We start from the raw sequence: 19,899 nt of genomic DNA, 5'->3' as shown, positions 1-19,899 counted from the left end.
TTTTAGTCGATGACATTCAACATTTGAATCAAAATAATTTTGAGTTTCAAGCTGTAACTGAAGCTAGAATTATGCATAAAAAAAGACTTAGAATATATATATATATAGAAGACACTTTAAAGTTTGTAATATAAATTAAAACAGGAGACACGATATAAATAGATTGAAAACACTTAAAAACTTACATTACGCACGGAGACTCAATTATAGCAGCAGAGACCACAGCAGATTACGCGATGCAGACGTGCTACAATTGAGTCTGCTTGCGTACTCTGTGGTCGACCGTTGGATTCAAAACTGCAGTCTGCTCGGTTGAGGAAGGAGACTCAGTCTCCGAAAATTCCCCCCCATTTCTAATGTAAGTTTTTAAGTGTTTTCAATCTATTTATATCGTGTCTCCTGTTTTAATTTATATATATATATATATATATATATATATATATATATATATATGTGTGTGTGTGTGTGTTTAGTTGTTCTTGTATTGAAATGGTCAATTCCTACAAGTATTTGGGCGCTTTTTCGACCATAGGATGAGGTGGTCTGCTCACATTGAATACATGAAAAAAGACTTACAATATATATATATGGTAAATTATCAACCGGGTACATCCGATAAGCAGTTCCACTTACTTGCTGACGTTTTGCCATTATAACAAATGACATCCTCGGAGCGCAGTTTTAGCTACACTGACTCCTGCGTGTGTTTGGAAGTTTGGAAGTGTGTTTGGAGGGAGTACCTCCTCCTCTCCTTCTTCCACGTGTTCAGCCTGGCGCTGCTGGGTGAATGGAATTCCCGGAGAAGTGTCTGGCTTTTGTGCTGTGTTGAGAATGATTTTCCAAAGGGAAGAGATATTTGTACTGTCATCTCTTTTGTTAAGGCTACCTTGTTTCTCTATTTCTAGGGCCTCTCGTACAATCCTAACCCGAAAATCTTGAATGTTGGCTATTTGTTTTGAATTCTTAAAATTTATTTTGTGACCTGTATTTTTTTAATGGTTGTAAAGGGCTGAAGTGAATTGTTTGTTTTTTATGTTCAATTTGTGTTCCTATATCCTGGCTGATATTCTTCTATTTGTTTGACCTACATACATCTTGTCACAATGCAGGCAGGGAATACTATAGACGCCCTGATTTTCTAGTTCTAATCTCTGAAAGGGTTTCTTTAGAAATTTCGAAATAGTTTGGAGAGGTTTGTAGACTGGTTAGATTTTATGTTTTTTTTTAGAATTCTTCCAATACGGTCGGTAGTACCCCTGATGTATGGAAGAAGGACGGTTTTTTCGAATGCTTTCTCTTCCTTGAGTTTTTCTTCGGGGATTGGACGTGTCAGTTGTTTTTTCAATGATTTTTCGATTATTCTATTATTGTAGCCATTACCCGTTAGTATGGATTTGATTGTCTTGATCTCCTCTTCTTTGCTTTTTTTGTCCGTGAGATGAAGAGATCGAAAGATTAGACTATTGACTACAGAGAAGGAGTGTGCGGGGTGATGATGAGATAGTGCATTCAGGTATCTATTTGTATGGGTTGGTTTTCGGTATGCAGAGTGTTCCAGACTGCCATTTTTGTTTCTGGTGATTAGAATGTCTAAGAACGGTAGTTTAGCTTCTTCTTCTATTTCGAGGGTGAACTGTATTTTGGGGTGTATCTGGTTCAGCTGATTGAGGAATTCTAAAAGTTCTTCTTTACCATGGGGCCAAATGATAAAGATATCGTCGACATATCTCTTCCAAAGGGTTGGTTTCAGTTTTGTTCTACTGAGAGCTTCTTCTTCAAAATGAGTCATGAAGAGATTGGCTATGACTGGAGAGAGGGATGATCCCATGGGGGCTCCTTCAATTTGTCTCTAGTTTGTTATTGTGAGTGAAATATGTATTTTTCAGGCAGTGGCTTGTCAGGTGAATAATTGATTTGGAAAAGTGTGCATTTTGATCCATGATGATTAGGGCTTCATCAACAGGGATGTTGGGATACATGGAAATGATGTCTAAACTTGCTAGTATATCCCCCGAATTTAGGGTTATGTCTTTGATTTGATTGATAAAATCATAGGAATTTTCACATATGATTGTAATTCTTCCATAACTGGTTGAATGAGGTTGGCTATGAATCGTTAAAGTTTGTGGGTAGGTGAGTTAATAGCACTCACAATTGGTCTGAGTGGTGTATCCAGTTAGTGTATGCTATAAACACTGGTATTACAGCTATACCCCTCCAGAGATCTCTTACACAAACCAATTCCTTCTATATTTAACATGTTCTGTATCGTAACTTGGCTCGTCACTTCCCACATCAGTGTTCTGTATCGTAACTTGGCTCGTCACTTCCCACATCAGATAGTATTTCAGGCCGTCTCGAAATCCTTATTTAAACCCTAAAAAAAACAAGTGCCTTCAATTTGGTTTCAAACATTATGTATTTGAACCAGTAATTAGCATTGGTGACTCTGTTGTGGAGAATGTGACAGAGGCGAGTCTGTTGGGACTGATTGTGGATAAGGATCTCTCATGGAATGCCCATACTGACAGACTGGCGAACAGAATCAGTAGCAGTTTATTTGTTCTGCGAAACATAGTCAAGTGTGTGCCCCCTGAGACAGGAAAAACGTTATATTTCGCACTCATTCATTCACATATTGCATATGGAATTGAGCTCTGGGGTAACACGTCTCTGCAGAACATAAATAAGATATTCATTCTGCAAAAACGGGCTATTAGGTGTTTAGTGGGATTGGGGTTCAATCATCCTTGTCGAGATTATTTTAAAAGGCTGTGCATACTCACTGTACCTTGTATTTTTATTTTTAAAACTTTATTATATGTGATTAAGAATATGGGCAGTTTAACGACCAATGCACAGGTACATTCACACTTCACAAGAAACAGGAACAACTTTATCGTTCAGCCTCACAGGCTAACTCTTTTTGAGAAAAAAACTAGCTACATAGGGACAAAATTTCTAAACAAGTTGCCTGGTAATATAGATTTCAAAAGCATGACTTTCAAAAAAGATCTTCATAAGTTCCTTGTTGAAAAAAGTTTTTATAATGTAAATGAATTTTTATGTGACAATTATGTGTAATATCATATAGGCTATATCTATATTTTTATTATGTTAAATATTTTTATTTTGTTTAATATTGAAGAGATTTTTTTTTTTTTGTACATGACAATGTTCAATTGTATAGTTGTGATTCATAATGACTGTACTGTATTGAACAAATAAAAATTATTAAATTAAATTAAATTATTAAATTAAATTAAATTATTAAATTGAAATTTTTAATACAGCTGGGAGTGGACAATGCAGAAAACATAATCACAACAAATTATAACACCTACCTTGGCCGATAAATTCGCTGGTGGTGGCAACCCGTCCACTGTTCTTGAAATCTGTATGCACCATTACACTAATTAATCTTCTTTTTTTTAGCTATTCAATAATTTATCCACTGTATGTGATAATAATATTCAATAAGATTCTGAATGCATCAAGATTGTTGTTTCCTTCCTCTTTGTTAAACTTTAAATATGCAACTCTGGTTTGCGCACAGGAATTTTTTGCCCATGCAGACCATTTTCTAAAGATTTATTTGGCTTAGTGTATTCATGAGGTTGTTTTATTCTTTGTTGTTGTTTTATATTGAAAATGAGTACATAAGATTTTTGCTTTGTAAATTGCATTTTTTTTTTTAAATAAATATCTTTTGGCTGTCTGTCTGTATGCATTTTAAAACATAAAACATTTCATTTAATACCTACTTTTTCTAATCGCCGTAAACAGTCGGGCGAATTTTACTTTATATCTTTGAGTTTAAGATCAATCTCAGCCGGTTCGAAATGTATATATTTGAAACATTTATATCTAATAAAAGATTCATGTATACTATTATGTATATTCAATAGTTATCATGATTGAATTGTGTTCCAGTATTTGTTCAGTATTGGCTGTTCGTTATTCTATCCTTCCGAGTTTGATGTTTAGCCCATAAATAATAATCAATATTCATTCTTGATAGCTTATAAGATTAGAATTTTATCATTTTTTTCCAAATTTGTTATTATGCAATTCATTTCAAGGAAGATTTTTTGTTTAAATGATTATTTATCTTGCATGAATATTAAGCAAATTTGTAATTTATCCTATTATATTCATGAAATTATAAGTTATTGAGTTTAGATTTTTCAAATCACTAACTAGGCTAATATGTTGTAATGTAATTTCTTGATTGAAGATTTAGAATCTTCGTACTCTTTATTAATTGAATTGTAAAAAATTTAAATCACATAAAATGTCGGATGAAAAATAAGGTCTTTTTGGGTTTTGTCTTCCATAAAAGCTATTGTCTTTCAAGAATATTTCAATTTTTTCTAATATGCAGCATCAAAATATTGTAGAACTATTAGATTTGGAAGAATAAAATGTGTTGAATTATTGACGAAATGGTTGTTGAAACCTTGAGAATTGGAGAATTGTATTTGTATCAAAAGAGTAGAATAGAATAGAACTGAATAAAAATGGATGTATTAATATTTACGTTTACACTAAAAAATTGTTTAAAAAAACTCACATCTATTAATAGTAGTCTATTAATATGCAACGGTTTTATAATGAAAGTCTTTAAAGCACGACCAGTGCTTGTGTGAAGCGAGCAAGTGTCTTAAATTTTATCTCAAGAGTGCTTTATAGACCTAATAAAACCGTTGCAAACACCATTTTATCTACGACTTCTAGTATACAGTGTTTCATAAAAATAAGATACATTTATTTAAAATTATTTGTTTTGTGTTTTGTGAGTATAGTTTCGGTGTTATTGCAGGAGTGAATGTAGATAATTATGAAACTACCATTGCGGATAGAACACTAGCTAACCACTAATATACACGGTTTAGAATGAAAAAATATATTTCGGAAATATCATATATTTCCCATCCAATAAGTAACTATTTCTGGAATGCTTTATTTCTAGTACAATAACGGTTTATTCAAAACGGACTTTTCAACTTTGAAAATTCATATAAATTTTATTAAACAAGGTACAGAGCTGGTTTTGGTGTTTTAAAGGAGAACACTCCAAGTTTTGACTCACAAAGTCCGCTAGTGCCTGGTCGCGCCGCACAAGCGCTAGCGGCAGTTACGTCAAAGATGGCTGCCTTCACTGGACCCGAGCGTGCTAGATGTGTGTTTTGGTTTGAAGAATCGAAGTCTGCATTAACAGTTCAGCGTAATTTTCGTACCAAGTACACTAAGTTTCTCCTAGTAGGCCTAAAATTTATGAGTGGCATAAATGTTTTGTAGAAACAGGGTGTTCAGTAAAGCATACACAATCCTCAGGTCGTCCAAGCACATCTGACGAAGTCGTTGAGCAAGTGAGACAAAGTTTTGTCAAGTGCCCTTCGAAATCGACCCGGCGTGCATCTCGAGAGCTTCAAGTCACACAATCGACAATTTGGCGAGTGTTGAAAAAACGTTTGCATTTGAAACCATACCGATATTCGCTTTTACAAGCAATTAAAGACACTGATAACATTGCCCGTAGAAACTTCTGTGTGGATATGTTGAATCGAGTGGATGATGATGAACACTTCTTGGACAACATAATCTTCTCTAACGAGTCAACTTTTCATTTAAGTTGCAAAGTTAACACACATAACTGTAGGATTTGGGACAGTGAAAATCCGCATGAAGCATTGCAACATGTGCGTGATAGCCCTAAAGTGAACGTTTTTTTGTGCGTTGAGTAAGAGGAAAGTGTACGGCCCCTTCTTTCCAAGAGAGAACCATGAACGGCATAGTGTACCTTGATATGTTGCAAACATTTTTGATACCAGCGATCGATGAGGATGACCGAGAACGAAATGTTTTCTTTATGCAAGATGGCGCACCACCACCCTATCTGACTGACGTTCGGTATTTTCTTAATGACCGCTTTCCAAATCAGTCGTAATGCACTTAATGACCAATCCAGGTCGTAATGCACCAATCGCATGGCCCCCTCGTTCCCCATACCTAACACCGCTGGATTTTTTCTTGTAGTGTTTCATAAAAGATATGGTGTACGTACCTCCTTTGCCACTCTACCTGAACTTGGAGCAAGGATTTGCGCTGCTGTTGAGCAAGTTACACCTGAAATGCTTGTACGAGTCTGGGAAGAACTTACTGGGATGTTACTTACGACAGAGGTTGTATTATAATGTATTATAAATTATTTCTTTGTTTGACGATGCTTATTGCTTTTTGTAAAGTTTTACGGCAAATAAAATTCTTGAAGAAATCGATGATTGTTGGGATGTCTGCAGGATAATAAACAGAAGAGACATAGAACATCTTTAGTTTAAGGTAAAAAAACTTGGAGTGTTTTCCTTTAAAACAACACCAAAACCACCTTGTTTAATAAGATTTATATGAATTTTCAAAGTTGTAAAGTCCTTTTCGAATCATTCGGTATATAAACATGAGATAGTTGAGTTTTGGAATATCGAAATGGTTCAAGTTTTTATGCTATATTATAAATGTTCATACTATTTTTATAAAATAACACCTTGGGAAGATTCTTTCCAAAACTCTACATTACAGTACCAGTACTAGATGGATATCATTTTTTGTTAAAATGTTTCAAATAATTAACAATATACAGCAATGTATAATATGGAAACATTGTTTACTGATGTGAGAAATATTTTGTATTTGCATGAGAATTGAAGTGAAAATCTGTGGCTGAACCATTTATTTGAATGCTGTTATGAAATTGATGTTAAGTTGTATGTTTTGGATTTTATATAATTATCTAGCCTATGTGTTTCATTAATGGAAGTTTTATCCAATTAAATTCACCCAACAATAGAAAATTCAATTGAAAAATAACATAAAATTGATAATTATATGACTATTGCATGATTGATCGGACATTCACCTTGATTTGTTGTAGTGCAAACTGATTTTCTATTCTAGTGCAAAATGTTTTTTTCTATTATTGCTGAGATGACAATAAAATCAAAACTGGAACTAAATTACATGGAATGCGGGAATGCTTTACAGTATTAAATATCGATAAAAACATTTCTCTTTAGGCGGAAAATTATTCTGGTCTCGAATAAGAAGCAATACACATAGAATAAATAAACAACGCAATACGCTAGTTTCTTTTCATTTTCTCTTATCCGATAAATATTGTGTGTAACCATTGTTGAAAGACTATAAATAATGCGGGTAAAAGAGGTGTACAATTTGACTGTTTTGTATCTTTTCTGAGTGGGAGGCCAAATAAATGTTTGTATTTAAAGCTCCAACAGAAATGTATCTGTTTTAATGTCTAAAATAAATAGCATACTTGGTGTCCATATTCACAATCACTTTGCATCCATTCATTCGTACTTATTTATTCAAATTCATAAACATATTTATGTACATTAAATAGTCTGCACTATCCATAAATATGTGTCCATTCTAGATGATTCTGACTAGACTAGATACATTATATCTATGGATTAGATACTCTTTTGATATTACTTCGAGAGAAAAAATCTATTTATATATTTTTTTTAGGAAACTGATGAGAGCTTGAATTTTGACGAAATGATTTTGGAAGCTGCCAAGTCTATAGCTGCTGCTACGTCTGCTCTAGTGAAAGCAGCTTCAGCTGCTCAGAGAGAACTCATCGATAAAGGAAAGGTATGAACGAATTGATAATAATGATAACTGTTACTATTAAGATTACTATTAATATTGTAGAATTTCATAATTGTAGAATTTGCACTTTCTTCGATAATTACTCATTCATATTTGTTTCAATATTTTATCTTATCAGTAGGAAAGAAGTGTTTCACGAATTATGTTCCATGATTATCACTTGTACATGATTTTCTCCCTCACTCTTATCTCTTTCTCACATCAAAATCTACTCTCTCGTCATGTCAGAAATATAAATTAACATACTTTAGACATATTGTTATATTATTCTATAGTCTAGTGAGATTCACTTTACATTGTCAGCGGACTTTACAGATGCTTGCTTTCCTTGTCTTTCAAAAGGCAGTTGTCAATGCTGTGACTCACTCATACTCACCGGTGTTACCGCTATCACAGATGTTTGATAATATGACATAATCACTTTGAACAATTAATTACGACATAGCAGTCAGGTATTTATATAAATAAAAGCTATTAGCTTCTACTTACATTAGTGTAGCGCTTTCGGACACTATGCCCTTCATCAACACTGGCTGTCACTTCCGTTGTTGGATACACATGGTTAGTAAGCAGCGTGGGTTGTGGGAGTGGCGGGAATTTTTGAACTGTTGGCGGCGGGGGTGGCGGGAATGTTTGAATTTGTGGATTATTGGAGTAGGATGAGGCTGTATTGGATTGAAGAGGCTGTGTTGAGCTCTGTACTGTAATCTTCTGTTGATAAGGGGATGGTGTTTAGTCTATGGATCATTGTTTTGAGAGCAGCATGTTTGTGTTGAGTGGGGTGATTGGAGGTCTGGTGGATAAGGGTGTCTGATGTAGTTGGTTTTCTGTATATATTGAAGCTGTGCTGATTGTTCATATTTTTTGTGATTGTTAGATCTAGGAAGTTGAGTTTCTTTTCTGTTTCATACTCTGCTGTGAACTGGATGTTTTTGTCTATTTTGTTTATGTGAGTACTAAACTTACTGGGCCTGAACTAAACACCTTGGAAGAATTTGAAATATATAAACATACTAAAAGAGACCCCCACAACATCCTTAATGAGCAAACAAACTTCAAATCACACAGCCTCTTCAACCTCCTACTCCAATAATCCACAAATTCAAACATTCCCGCCACCCCCGCCGCCAGCAATTCAAAAATTCCCGCCACTCCCACAACCCACGCTGCTTACTAACCATATGTATTCAACAACGGAAGTGACAGCCAGTGTTGACGAAGGGCCTAGTGTCCGAAAGCGCTACACTAATGTAAGTAGAAGCTAATAGCTTTTATTTATATAAATACCTGACTGCTATGTCGTAATTAATTGTTCAAAGTGATTATTTAACAAGCAGTTCGTAATGGAATCAAATATTGAAGAATATGACATAATTCAAATTTTAGTAACAATTATACAAATCTCTTATTCAAGTCGATGCCATTACTTCTAACCTATAAACAAGCAATTGTTTTTAGCAGTATCGTTATTTGTTATTTTATTTTGAGGAATTACATTTTTAAATGTTTTTTAACAGAGAAATCGATATATACTGTAAATTGTGTGCTTTAATTGAGATACACAGTAATAGAGATAAACCGAAATTTAAATACACTGCAAACTGTGTGTTTTAATTTTTATCTTCCACCTAACCTGATCTAAAGGCAATCTAAAAATATGAATAATAATAAAAATCACAATAATTATGAAAGTTTGATATGCCTATAAATTCAATTTCTTCTATTGTGTTGAAAGACTTGTGCTTTTCTTTGCAGCAAACTCCTATCTTTCCAAATAAAACTGTCTATTGTAGAAATTTGTTGAGTGTATTTCTTACAGGTCTGGGGAAAGTTTTGAGATGAGGTGTTTAGCACAATTTTCACAATGAACTGTTGGTTTCCATTCACGCATCCTTAATCCCTGTCATTGACTTGCTTGTGTTTCGCATTGAGTTAGTTGTTTACTGAAAATTTGTCGGGCTAAAATTGGTTTACATTGGTGTAATGAATGCTTCATCAGGTTGAAAAATATTGTAATGGGTTTATTCACTGCGATGATACTTTCAAAACTGACTTTTTTAATGGGTATAATCATGTTGATGATGCTATGCTAGAACTGTCAAACATTTTTATCATGGATGCTGATATTTCAGCATACTATATTGTGGTGATTTGTCATGTTTTGAGTGAAATGTTCATCTGATGTCTTGTGAAGTCACGCACGCTTTGAACTCAGGTTGGATGGGTGATCATGATAGCACTAGTCACCTGCATTTACTCGTACTATTGTAGATTTCTGCTACACCAATTTGATTTTATTACGTTTTAATTCAAATTACCTAAAAGATTCATCCATGACATTAATTTTTTATTCACTGAACCATTGAGGGAATGATTGTTTCCACAGGCAAGACCATCTTATCGCACTGATTGAGATCAGTTCCGTGCTGTTGGTTCTCCCATTCGAACGGTCTCTGGCTTAGTCAATTTTACTAACGAACACTCATGTGCTGCAACATCATTTCATGGTGGCCCGGAACCCACCTAAAACTAACTCTCTCATCTCTTACCATCATCCCTCTCATTAACCACGCACAAGCCCATGGCTTATGTGGATATCATCCTCAGCAAAAAATCTCATCAACATCAATTATTATTGTCATAAAACAATATTCAACGTTACTAATTTATTAGATTGCCTTGAATTGGCAGGGTTTGAGCTGCTCAATTGGACAGTTGAACATATGAACTGAAATTAAAAAAGAATTTGCCAACATAACTATTCACAACTTGCATAAAGTTCCAAGGGATCAAGCTTTTGTAGTGAAATTATGATTATTTTTGTCAAAACCAGTTGGTTGCTTGAGTTTTTCTGGCTTGAATGAAATATTGTAATTATCAAACCATGTACTTGAAAATTTGATTGAAAACAGCTATTGTAGTAGCTTTTTATGTAGTTGAGAAGTTGATATTGTGGTAATTATTCATATTAAATGAAAAAGACTGAGAAATTGTCAAAAACCACTGATTTATTGATAATTAGAAAGACCGGTTTCGGTTATTACACCATTGTCAATCTCTGATAAACTCTGATAAACAGTTTATCAGAGATTGACAATGGTGTAATAACCGAAACCGGTCTTTCTAATTATCAATAAATCAGTGGTTTTTGACAATTTCTCAGTCTTTTTCATTTAATATTGTAGTAGCCCTCTGTTTTGTTGAATCCATGATTATGGAGTTCTGCACATGCTTTTTCTTACATATTTAGTGTTAACAGGTTAACATGTCAGTAAATTTATGACAATTATATAAGTCTACCATTAATTATAAATTATTCTCAAGTACATTCAGACAATTACAGAGCTTCGTTGAAAAAAATAGTATAAAATACAAAATAATCGTAATTAATCACTTCTAATTGTTATTTGTATCTAGCAATATGATTCAATATTCTAAGGTGGGCGAAAAGAGTAGCATAAGTAAAAAATGTGTTTTGTGGGAAAATGCAATCAAAGTTTTTCACAGCTGTTGGTCTAAATAGAAAATAGAATAAGTCACTTTCTGATACATGAATAGTGTTTGAGTCAGTGGCTCTGATAGTATAACTGGACTTCAAATTCAATTTATTTAAAATCTACGTTTTTCCAGCTTTATCGAGAACAAATGAACAGAAAATGTTCAAATTTAGTACAGAAGCTCAGCTAGGGTGTAATAATGTTGTATTAGAAAGGAATTTGAAATAACGCCAAAGATACCCCCAAAATCTGCGTTTTTCAGCGTTTTTGCGCTTTCTCAGCTTTATCAAGAACAAATGAACAGAAAATTTTCAAATTTACTACAGAAGCTCAGCTGGGGTGTAATAATGTTTTGTTAGAAAGAATTTGAAATAGCGCCAAAGATACGCCCAAAATTAGCGGTTTTTTGCGTTTTCTCAGTTCTTTCATCAAGTAATATGCAAAAAATGTTCAAATTTGGTACAGAGGTTTAGTTAGGGTCTAAAAAGTTTGTGATGAGGTGACTTTTATATTTCATCAAAGATACGCCCAAAATCAGCGTTTTCCCAGCTTTTCTGCGTTTTCTCAGTACTTTGACTTTCTGATGGAATGAAGCATGCTCAAATGAAAAATGCAGGCAAGCGAAGCGAGCCCCCTGGCTAGACGGATATGACGAGCGAAGCGAGCCTGACGGCTAGTTATTTATATGGGTATTTAGTTTTCTTCACATTTATATACAGTCATATTTTCTAATTGACAATAATATTATAATATACTTATCTTGTTTTTGCCATCTATTGAAAAAGGCAGAGACTTATTCTTTTGGTTCTCATTCTCTTTAAGTAGGAATAACAACATATCTATTCTGTTAATGACAGATTGTAGATGATGTTCATATAGAAAACCAACTTATCCTATTTTTGCCAAATCTTGACTTGTACTCTTTCTCCCGCTTACCCTTATTGATAGCAAATGAATTTTTCATAAAATATCATTGACTAGGAAATTTTCAAGTTGATAAATAGAATCTTTGCTGAAGAGATAGTTGATTATAGGTTAATTCGATGATTTTAACACGTTTTCTAACTATTTCAGGTGAATAGAACACCATTGACTAGCTCGGACGATGGACAGTGGTCTGAAGGACTCATATCAGCGGCTAGATTAGTAGCTGCTGCTACTCATTCTTTAGTAGAATCAGCCAATTCTCTTGTCCAAGGTATGTTCCTAGATTATAAGTAATGTTTGTATGTGATAAACTAAATAAATAATATTTTATTGTCCTTGGACTTTGAATGAAATAGAAAATGTCGCATTTATAATTTGCAGTAGATCAACAGGAAACGTGCATTTTTACAGTAGTGAAAGGCCTACAAATCAATTAATTTATCATTGTGTCAGATGGTATAATGTTCCACAGTTGTTTCTATGGGAGTTATAGGGTTTGTTCTTAACTTCTCAAACGCTCCAGAAATTTATACTTCTCCCAAACATTTTCATATACTTTGAAACATTTCATGATGGTCATGGTCCAGAATAATCTTGAAGATACAGAGGATAGATCAACAAGCTTTGTTTTGTGTAAGCAAGTTCAGTTCGAATCTAGTCTTATAAAAGTAACTTCAGTCTCAGTGACAGTATTCCAAAACGTTTGAGTTGTAGAATGTGCTAGCCTACTCAGTGATATTGAAATCGGCCTTTTGACGTTTTTGAAAGTGATTAGTAATCTGTCATCTGTTTCGTTTTAGTTTCGTTCTGTTTTATGATTTTTTCAGCTCAAAATTACAAACATGAAAAAGTTATACTGTTATAAAGAGTAAAATGAAGTGGTAATCTTATCCTTCAAAATTATTTATCTGATTGTCAACATGCTAACTCTTCTAGAAACTTGAAACTCCTATGTGCAGCTCGCAATAGAACTCTAGATGTTTGGGTTTTAGTGTGAAAATCTCACTACACGTGACTGATATTGTAATTTTGGACTTGGTGCAATGATCATTTCTATTTCAGGTGTAAGTTCGGAAGAAAAACTGGTTTCTAGTGCCAAGCAAGTAGCATCATCAACAGCACAACTATTGGTGGCCTGCAAAGTCAAAGCTGATCCTGATAGTGATACCACCAAACGTCTACAGGTATGCTGCACAAACCTTTTTTCGTACCACTAGGGGCCCTTTTCATAAACGTCATAAGTTACACCTATTCACAATTCACAAAGTCACAATTCACCTATGAATTTTAACGGAGCAGGTGACTCTGAATCCACTAGTGAAACTAGTCAGACTACTAAGACGAGTTAATATCATATGAGCATATTATAATGTTTACATTGGCACGTGTGAACGCTATTATATGATCATATGATATTAAATCGTCTAGCAGACTCGTGTCACGTCGCGTCACAATATTCGGCTTGCCATATCGTGCCATATATGTGCCAATAATGCCATATCGTGTTCGGCTACTATAGCATGATTTCGAACCTGTTACTTTTAGAAACATATGTTTTTGAAGTGACTAACATGTTTCTTTAAAATAAATAATGTGTTTTTATAACAATTTCATATTCATCAGCCCTCAATCATATGCTTAATAATCAATCATTCACTTTCAAAACTTCAATTTCATAAGAAATTAGAATAGCATGACTCCTTTATTTTTTGATGTGGCGAAAAACCTCTTTTTGAAAAGAAGCCAACATATATGGAACTTCAAATTTTTAGAAAGCTTCATGATGATATGAAAAACGTTGAAGATCTCAATTTATTCGGAAGAAAGTTGAAAGAGTTATTGATGGAAGGTGTATTTTATACCACACAGGAGTATATGTGTAGGGAGGGGCCCTTTGTGTGTTGATATGTTCATATGTATGTATCATATATATACATATGTATATATGTATATGTGTCATGTGTATTTTTTCTTATTGAAAATAATGTTTTCATGCATTTTTTGACAATTCTCATACTCTGTTAAAGAGTCTCTGGGAAGCTAAACAAAACAAACTCGATCGTGGAGAGCCGCGTTCACTTCATGAAAAGCCGCATCTTTTTTAAAAAGACTTGCTCGAAGAGAAGCAACTTAACTTTTCAAACTGTCAATTGTTTTACTTGCGACATCGAGTGAAGCAGACAAAGCGCCAACAACCTGTTGAATTGAGCTTTCAACTATAGCAGTTATCTTGGGCAACAAACTGTCACTTTCAAAATATTAATTCACTGATTGTTCTATCATTTAGATAATTTTGGACTGATAGCACCTACATGATCTGAGACGTTAGAAGACAGAGAAGAGGAAGAAGCCAATCTTTCCTTCCCCTTCCCACTTCCCTAGCCAGCCTTATCTCGTAGAGCCTTTACGGATCTTGTATTTGTAGACGAAAACATATAATTTTAAACTCTTATAACTTACGATGTATGTAATTGACTGCAACGGAGTTAACGTTATATTGAAGAACACCACTAAAATTAACCAACTGCCAAGTTTCACTGGAAAATTCAACGAAAATATCACATAAAAGACTGAACATTTGCTGAGCACAAGCAGCGTGACCAAATATCGAAAAGGTATTTACGAGTTTGAAAATTTCGTTTTTTATGAAGAAGCAACTAAGGTATATTTACAGTTGTAAAGTTGCAATACTTATTCATAAGAATAAATAATGGGATATTATATATTATTCAATTGCTGGTAAATCCATACTAATTAAATGACTATTCTTTTGGTGCTGTCTGCCATTCTGGAGAGCCTAGCGCAGGCGACAGTTGAGACCTCTTTTTTTGAGTCCTCTACGGTCGCAGGTCTCGACTGTCGGGGCTGTACAAAAATTAGAGAGGCCTCAACTGTCGCCTAACGCAGGCGACATTTGAGGCCTCTTTTTCAGGAGTCCTCTACCGTCGCTGGCCTCGAATGTCGCAAGTCTCTACCGTCGCTAGTCTCGAATGTCGCAGGACTCTTCTGTCGTTTGCCTCGTTTGACATCGACCCGAATAGCACTTCACTTACTTTTCGCACCGTTACCAAAATTGACAAAGATATTGATTTATATATTTATTTGATACTATTAATTTATAAATAGTGGATAATTATAACCCTATACTGATAATTTTTGAATAATTGAAACCTTGAATTCTAATCGGCAGTTTAAAACTATGTGTTTTAATAAGGTAATGTTTCTGTTATATTTTTATTAATTGTGGACTATTAATGGAAAATGAATAAATATATATTTTCTCACACTCTATACATGTTTGCAACAAATTGCTGTTGCAGAGGACAAAAGAAAAATAATACACTTTGAAATAATACAAAAATAATACACTTTGAAACAATACACTTTTTTTAATAAAAATCACTATGAAGTAGTTAATTGCAAGACAGTTAATTTGTATTTGTTTTCAGGCTGCTGGCAATGCAGTGAAGCGAGCCACAGACAACTTGGTGCGAGCCGCTCAACAGGCCATACAGCAAGAAGAAGAAAGAAGTCTTGTTCTTAACCGACGTATGGTCGGCGGAATAGCTCAAGAAATAAACGCAAGGTAACCTTTGATATACTATTCACATACACATAACAGTTAATGAGCCAGACAGGAGCTCCCGCTAATCAAGTATATGCTAAACCCATCCCTTAAAAGGAATTCTCCATGTAAGATGAAATTCTACTCTTGAAATTTACAGAATTGTGTATTTATTTCTGTAATGTGTATAGGAGTTTTCTCTGACTAAGTTAGTTGGAGTGCGTGCATTCACTTCACCATTAATGTACAATCTTCTACTTGGATGATAATAATAAATTCTAACCTACTTTCAAACTTTATCTTTGAAGGTCGGAAGTACTTCGCATTGAGAGGGAATTGGAAGAGGCAAGAAGTCGTCTCACAGCTATCCGCCAGGCTAAATACAAAATGAAGGGTGGAGATAGTCCCTCTGATACAGAGGCCGAACTATACGGCACATCAACTTTCAACAGGTACAGTTTTTGTTGTTTAAACTCATTTATTATTACTGCGTATTTGCACATCAATATCCTAATTGAATCTCTCTGGCATGAAACAAGTATCAGAAACAAGCATAAATAATACATTATCGCCTTTTTCAATCTCAATCTTTGCTTCACTCTATATCAATCTCAATCTTTGCTTCTTTGCTATATGTATATGCAAGAAAATACTTTATGCTTATATTACTCTCCGTGCTAAATATATACATTTTCATAGATTGATTTGTCAACATTTCAATAGCTGTAGTTGACAAAAAATTATATTCATTAAAACTCTTAGAACATTTTAACTGTAGATATGCTAATATCATCATCATTTTTGCCGCACTTATTACAGAGAAAGATATATTATTTCTGCTCAGCAACTTCCTTTTAGTTAGACCAAGTATTCTGTTTACATTATGTTTATAGTTTCGCTAAATTCTACTGTTTGAGAAAGCTTGAAAAAACATGTCGTTTGTATTTAAATTAATTTATATACTGTGTTACAATCATGCCACTTTCTCATCTGATCCACTAACTGATACTCTGCCACGTATCATTTACCTTCACTTTTAGAGAACAGTGCATTATTTTTGTCCATCAAATTCATTGCTTGATTTTAGTTGTAAATTTTATTCACTATTAAGTCATACTTTTAATTAATTTACATTTTCAGTCACGTACTTGTACTTGAATAGTACAAGTTAAATAGAAAATGAACAATAAGCGTCAAAGTGTCATAAGTGATATGAAGGAACAATATCATGAATAATCTCAAATACTTTTCAAAATTAGATTCAACAGAAAGCTAGGTAGACAAATTGAACAGTGAAAAGCTTTGTTCCTTTTGTTTAATTTCTAAAAGCGTTCAATAAACATAGCGTGTCAGAAAGTTTCCATTTTTGGTATAAACCATTTAAATAACATAAGTGGTGACAGTTCTTTGAATTTTTGATTGTAGAATCTTAGCAATGCTTCTATTGTATTCAAATTAAAAAAACTGCTCATCATTTGATAGGTACGTCAAAAGCTCCTTATATCGATGCTAAGTTTTAACGATGAAATGAGAACATAATTAATCTGTATTTCTTTTTGAGGACTGTAAAGCCAAAAGAATCTGTCTCCTCTGAGCAGTAGGCTCATTCACAAACTATTTCATGGCTGACATTTAGAGTAGAGAAAGAAATTTTCGATTGAAATTGAAGCTTTGCTACTATTCCATTCAAAGTGACCAAATTTATTCCCAATACCTGAAACAACGAATGATTCCAAATCCAGTGAGATTTCACAAATGAACAGTTTAATAATAAACAGCAAATTGACGAATTCAATACTTTTTAATGGCAATTTCAGTTTTAAAGATTCTTAGGCAAGTCACGTCCAGAAGATGTGCTTCACGTATCACTCCTATTGATATATTTTAGTAATCATATTCTTTTCTGTAAATATTATCACTGGCGATTATTAATTTTGTCTAGCTACTTTTTATACATTTTGTCACTTTAAATCACCTGTATATATTGTTTATAATTAAAACTATCATATGTAGGTACGATAGTTCAAGTGGCAGCCAGCAACATTACTCATCTCTCGTACGTCCGCAAAGCTCGTCGGATTCACCATATGAAGCATCCAATGGAGTTACACCTGAAAGGATGTACGTTAGCAGTGTGGAGAGCAGAACCAAAGTCTACAATGTTCCAAAGCCATTCGAAGGTCAACATTCATTTCAACTCTCATCATTTTTTTCTGATTTCTTCATCTTTATTTTCAATTCAGATAATCGCTTGCTTCTGGGCCACTTTCTCTCATGAATTCTAGTAATTTTTGCAATTCGCTTTTCAATTACAATGCACCAACCATTCATTGTCTTATGATTATTCGCTTCAAGAATGTTTTAATATATTGTGTGATGGTGTGTGTTGCTTATCATTTTGTGCTATTTGCAATTTGAATGCATATTTATTTCCATTCATTGAATTGATGAATTGAATAAATATTCACGCATTTGATGAAGATGAAAATATTAATTCTTTCTTTCTTTGCGGATGCTAATTTTTCCATAAAATTGTAATTTATATTTATGTTTGTGAAATGTATTTTGAATGGAAATAAATTTGATTTGAATTAGATATAAAAACTTAAGAGAACCTGAAATTTTCCAGTTAATTTGCTACTCAAATCATGGGATTACTATGATTACTGATGGATTCCCATGAATACTATTGTTTAAATACTACTATGAATCATCATTTACTTGAATAATTATTATGATATTAATACAGTGTAGGATAACTCATAACAAAAATTTATGAGGAAGGAAGGTAAGAGTTCTACAAGCTATATGGACACTTATGTTTATGAATGAAATTTCGTAAGTTATGAGTGTTGAAACTCAAATTCGTTTCTGACTCGCTGTTTCATTTTTCAAGTAGTATGTTAAGATAGAAAAATTAGCCCACTAATCTTTAGACTAGAAAGCTACAGTATTGAAAAAGGTAGGTTGTTCTCGCATTCAGTTTGCTCTGCTGTGAAAGAGTGAAAAATATAGTTTATGATTAATTAATTATGAGGCAATTAAAACTACTAATTTGAAAATGTATGAAATCATTACATTTATTAATGTATAATTTATTGCACATCTGTAGTTTAATAGTTTATCAGAGTACATTAATAGTTAGTTTATTCTGTATTTATTCAATGGAAGCTCAGTTCAAGCTAATAAATAATTTAATAAACTATTCAGAATTACATAGGATTGCAACAGGCAAATAACAAATAGCACTCATGGAATATTCTTAAAACAAAATTCGATTAGTATAAATAGCATTTCACACTTCTTGAATTGATTGTATCTTATTTTATTAGTTTAAGCTATTTATTATAACTATTTAAAATTAATTTGTTCTCCCTTTGTTTTGAAGTGTAAACTGTCAACTAAAAGACTGAAATAACATGTCAACAATCTACATTTGAACTGCAGTAAAATTGGAAAAGGGACAATTTTGAGCATAAGCCTCTTGTGCCTTTTCTTTCCTATATATATATATATATATTATATATATATATATATATATATATATAATATATATATATATGTGTGTGTATATAAGCGTATGGTGTCGTAGTGGTTCGGGCAACAAAAGTCAAGAGTAAAAAAATAGAGCCCACCAATTTGGATTTGTCATAACATAAAATATTAATTAGTATACATGTAACTAACAACTAACAATCATTTTTTTCGGATTAACATCAAATGCCGTTCAACTCCCTCAGCCAGAGCACAGCCTCCTCATCCGCCAGGTGCAATCTAGGCAACACTCCAGGAAAATGATACAATGGACATGACGAAACAATGTGGTCCATGGTTTGAGTCTCTCCACACTCGCAATTGGGGGACTCTGCAAATCCCCAAATATGCATACTCTTATGACATCTTCCCTGGCCAGTTCTGAATCTGTTTAGGCGAACCCACTGCTGTCGGGGCAACTGAAATCCTGGAACTCTGCTGCCTGGATCAGACACAAGCTCTTTATTTTTCACCTCCTGAGATTCCCACATACCAGACCACTTCTGTGCTGTGGAGTTTGCAAATCCTGCTTCATAGGGGTAAAGCCAGATTGGCTTTCTGGATTTCAGGCGCAATGCAGCAGGAGAATCTGGATGTAGATCCATATGTATTGGAAGAGTTAGCATTGCACTGATCTTCGTCACCTCTGTTATAGCAATCTCCTCTCTTCTCAGTTGTGGGGGT

General features: G+C 33.7%; 1 protein-coding gene across 2 annotated transcripts in view; it reads left to right on the top strand.

Moving 5' to 3' along the window:
• The window catches only part of LOC111055929 (talin-1), a 257,646-nt gene that overhangs the window by 222,712 nt on the left and 15,035 nt on the right, over positions 1-19,899 (top strand). The window contains exons 30-35 of one of the 2 annotated variants that reach the window (XM_039443187.1): positions 7,549-7,674; positions 12,264-12,387; positions 13,179-13,300; positions 15,566-15,702; positions 15,990-16,133; positions 17,695-17,861. In XM_039443187.1, coding sequence (XP_039299121.1) covers positions 7,549-7,674; positions 12,264-12,387; positions 13,179-13,300; positions 15,566-15,702; positions 15,990-16,133; positions 17,695-17,861 — 820 coding nt within the window. The remainder of the gene's footprint in view (positions 1-7,548; positions 7,675-12,263; positions 12,388-13,178; positions 13,301-15,565; positions 15,703-15,989; positions 16,134-17,694; positions 17,862-19,899) is intronic. The other variant, XM_039443188.1, reaches the window with a different exon arrangement.

This window comes from Nilaparvata lugens, chromosome X (genome assembly GCF_014356525.2).
Source record: "Nilaparvata lugens isolate BPH chromosome X, ASM1435652v1, whole genome shotgun sequence".
Taxonomy (NCBI): Eukaryota; Metazoa; Arthropoda; class Insecta; order Hemiptera; family Delphacidae; genus Nilaparvata; species Nilaparvata lugens.
This window is presented reverse-complemented; position numbering and strand designations above follow the sequence as displayed.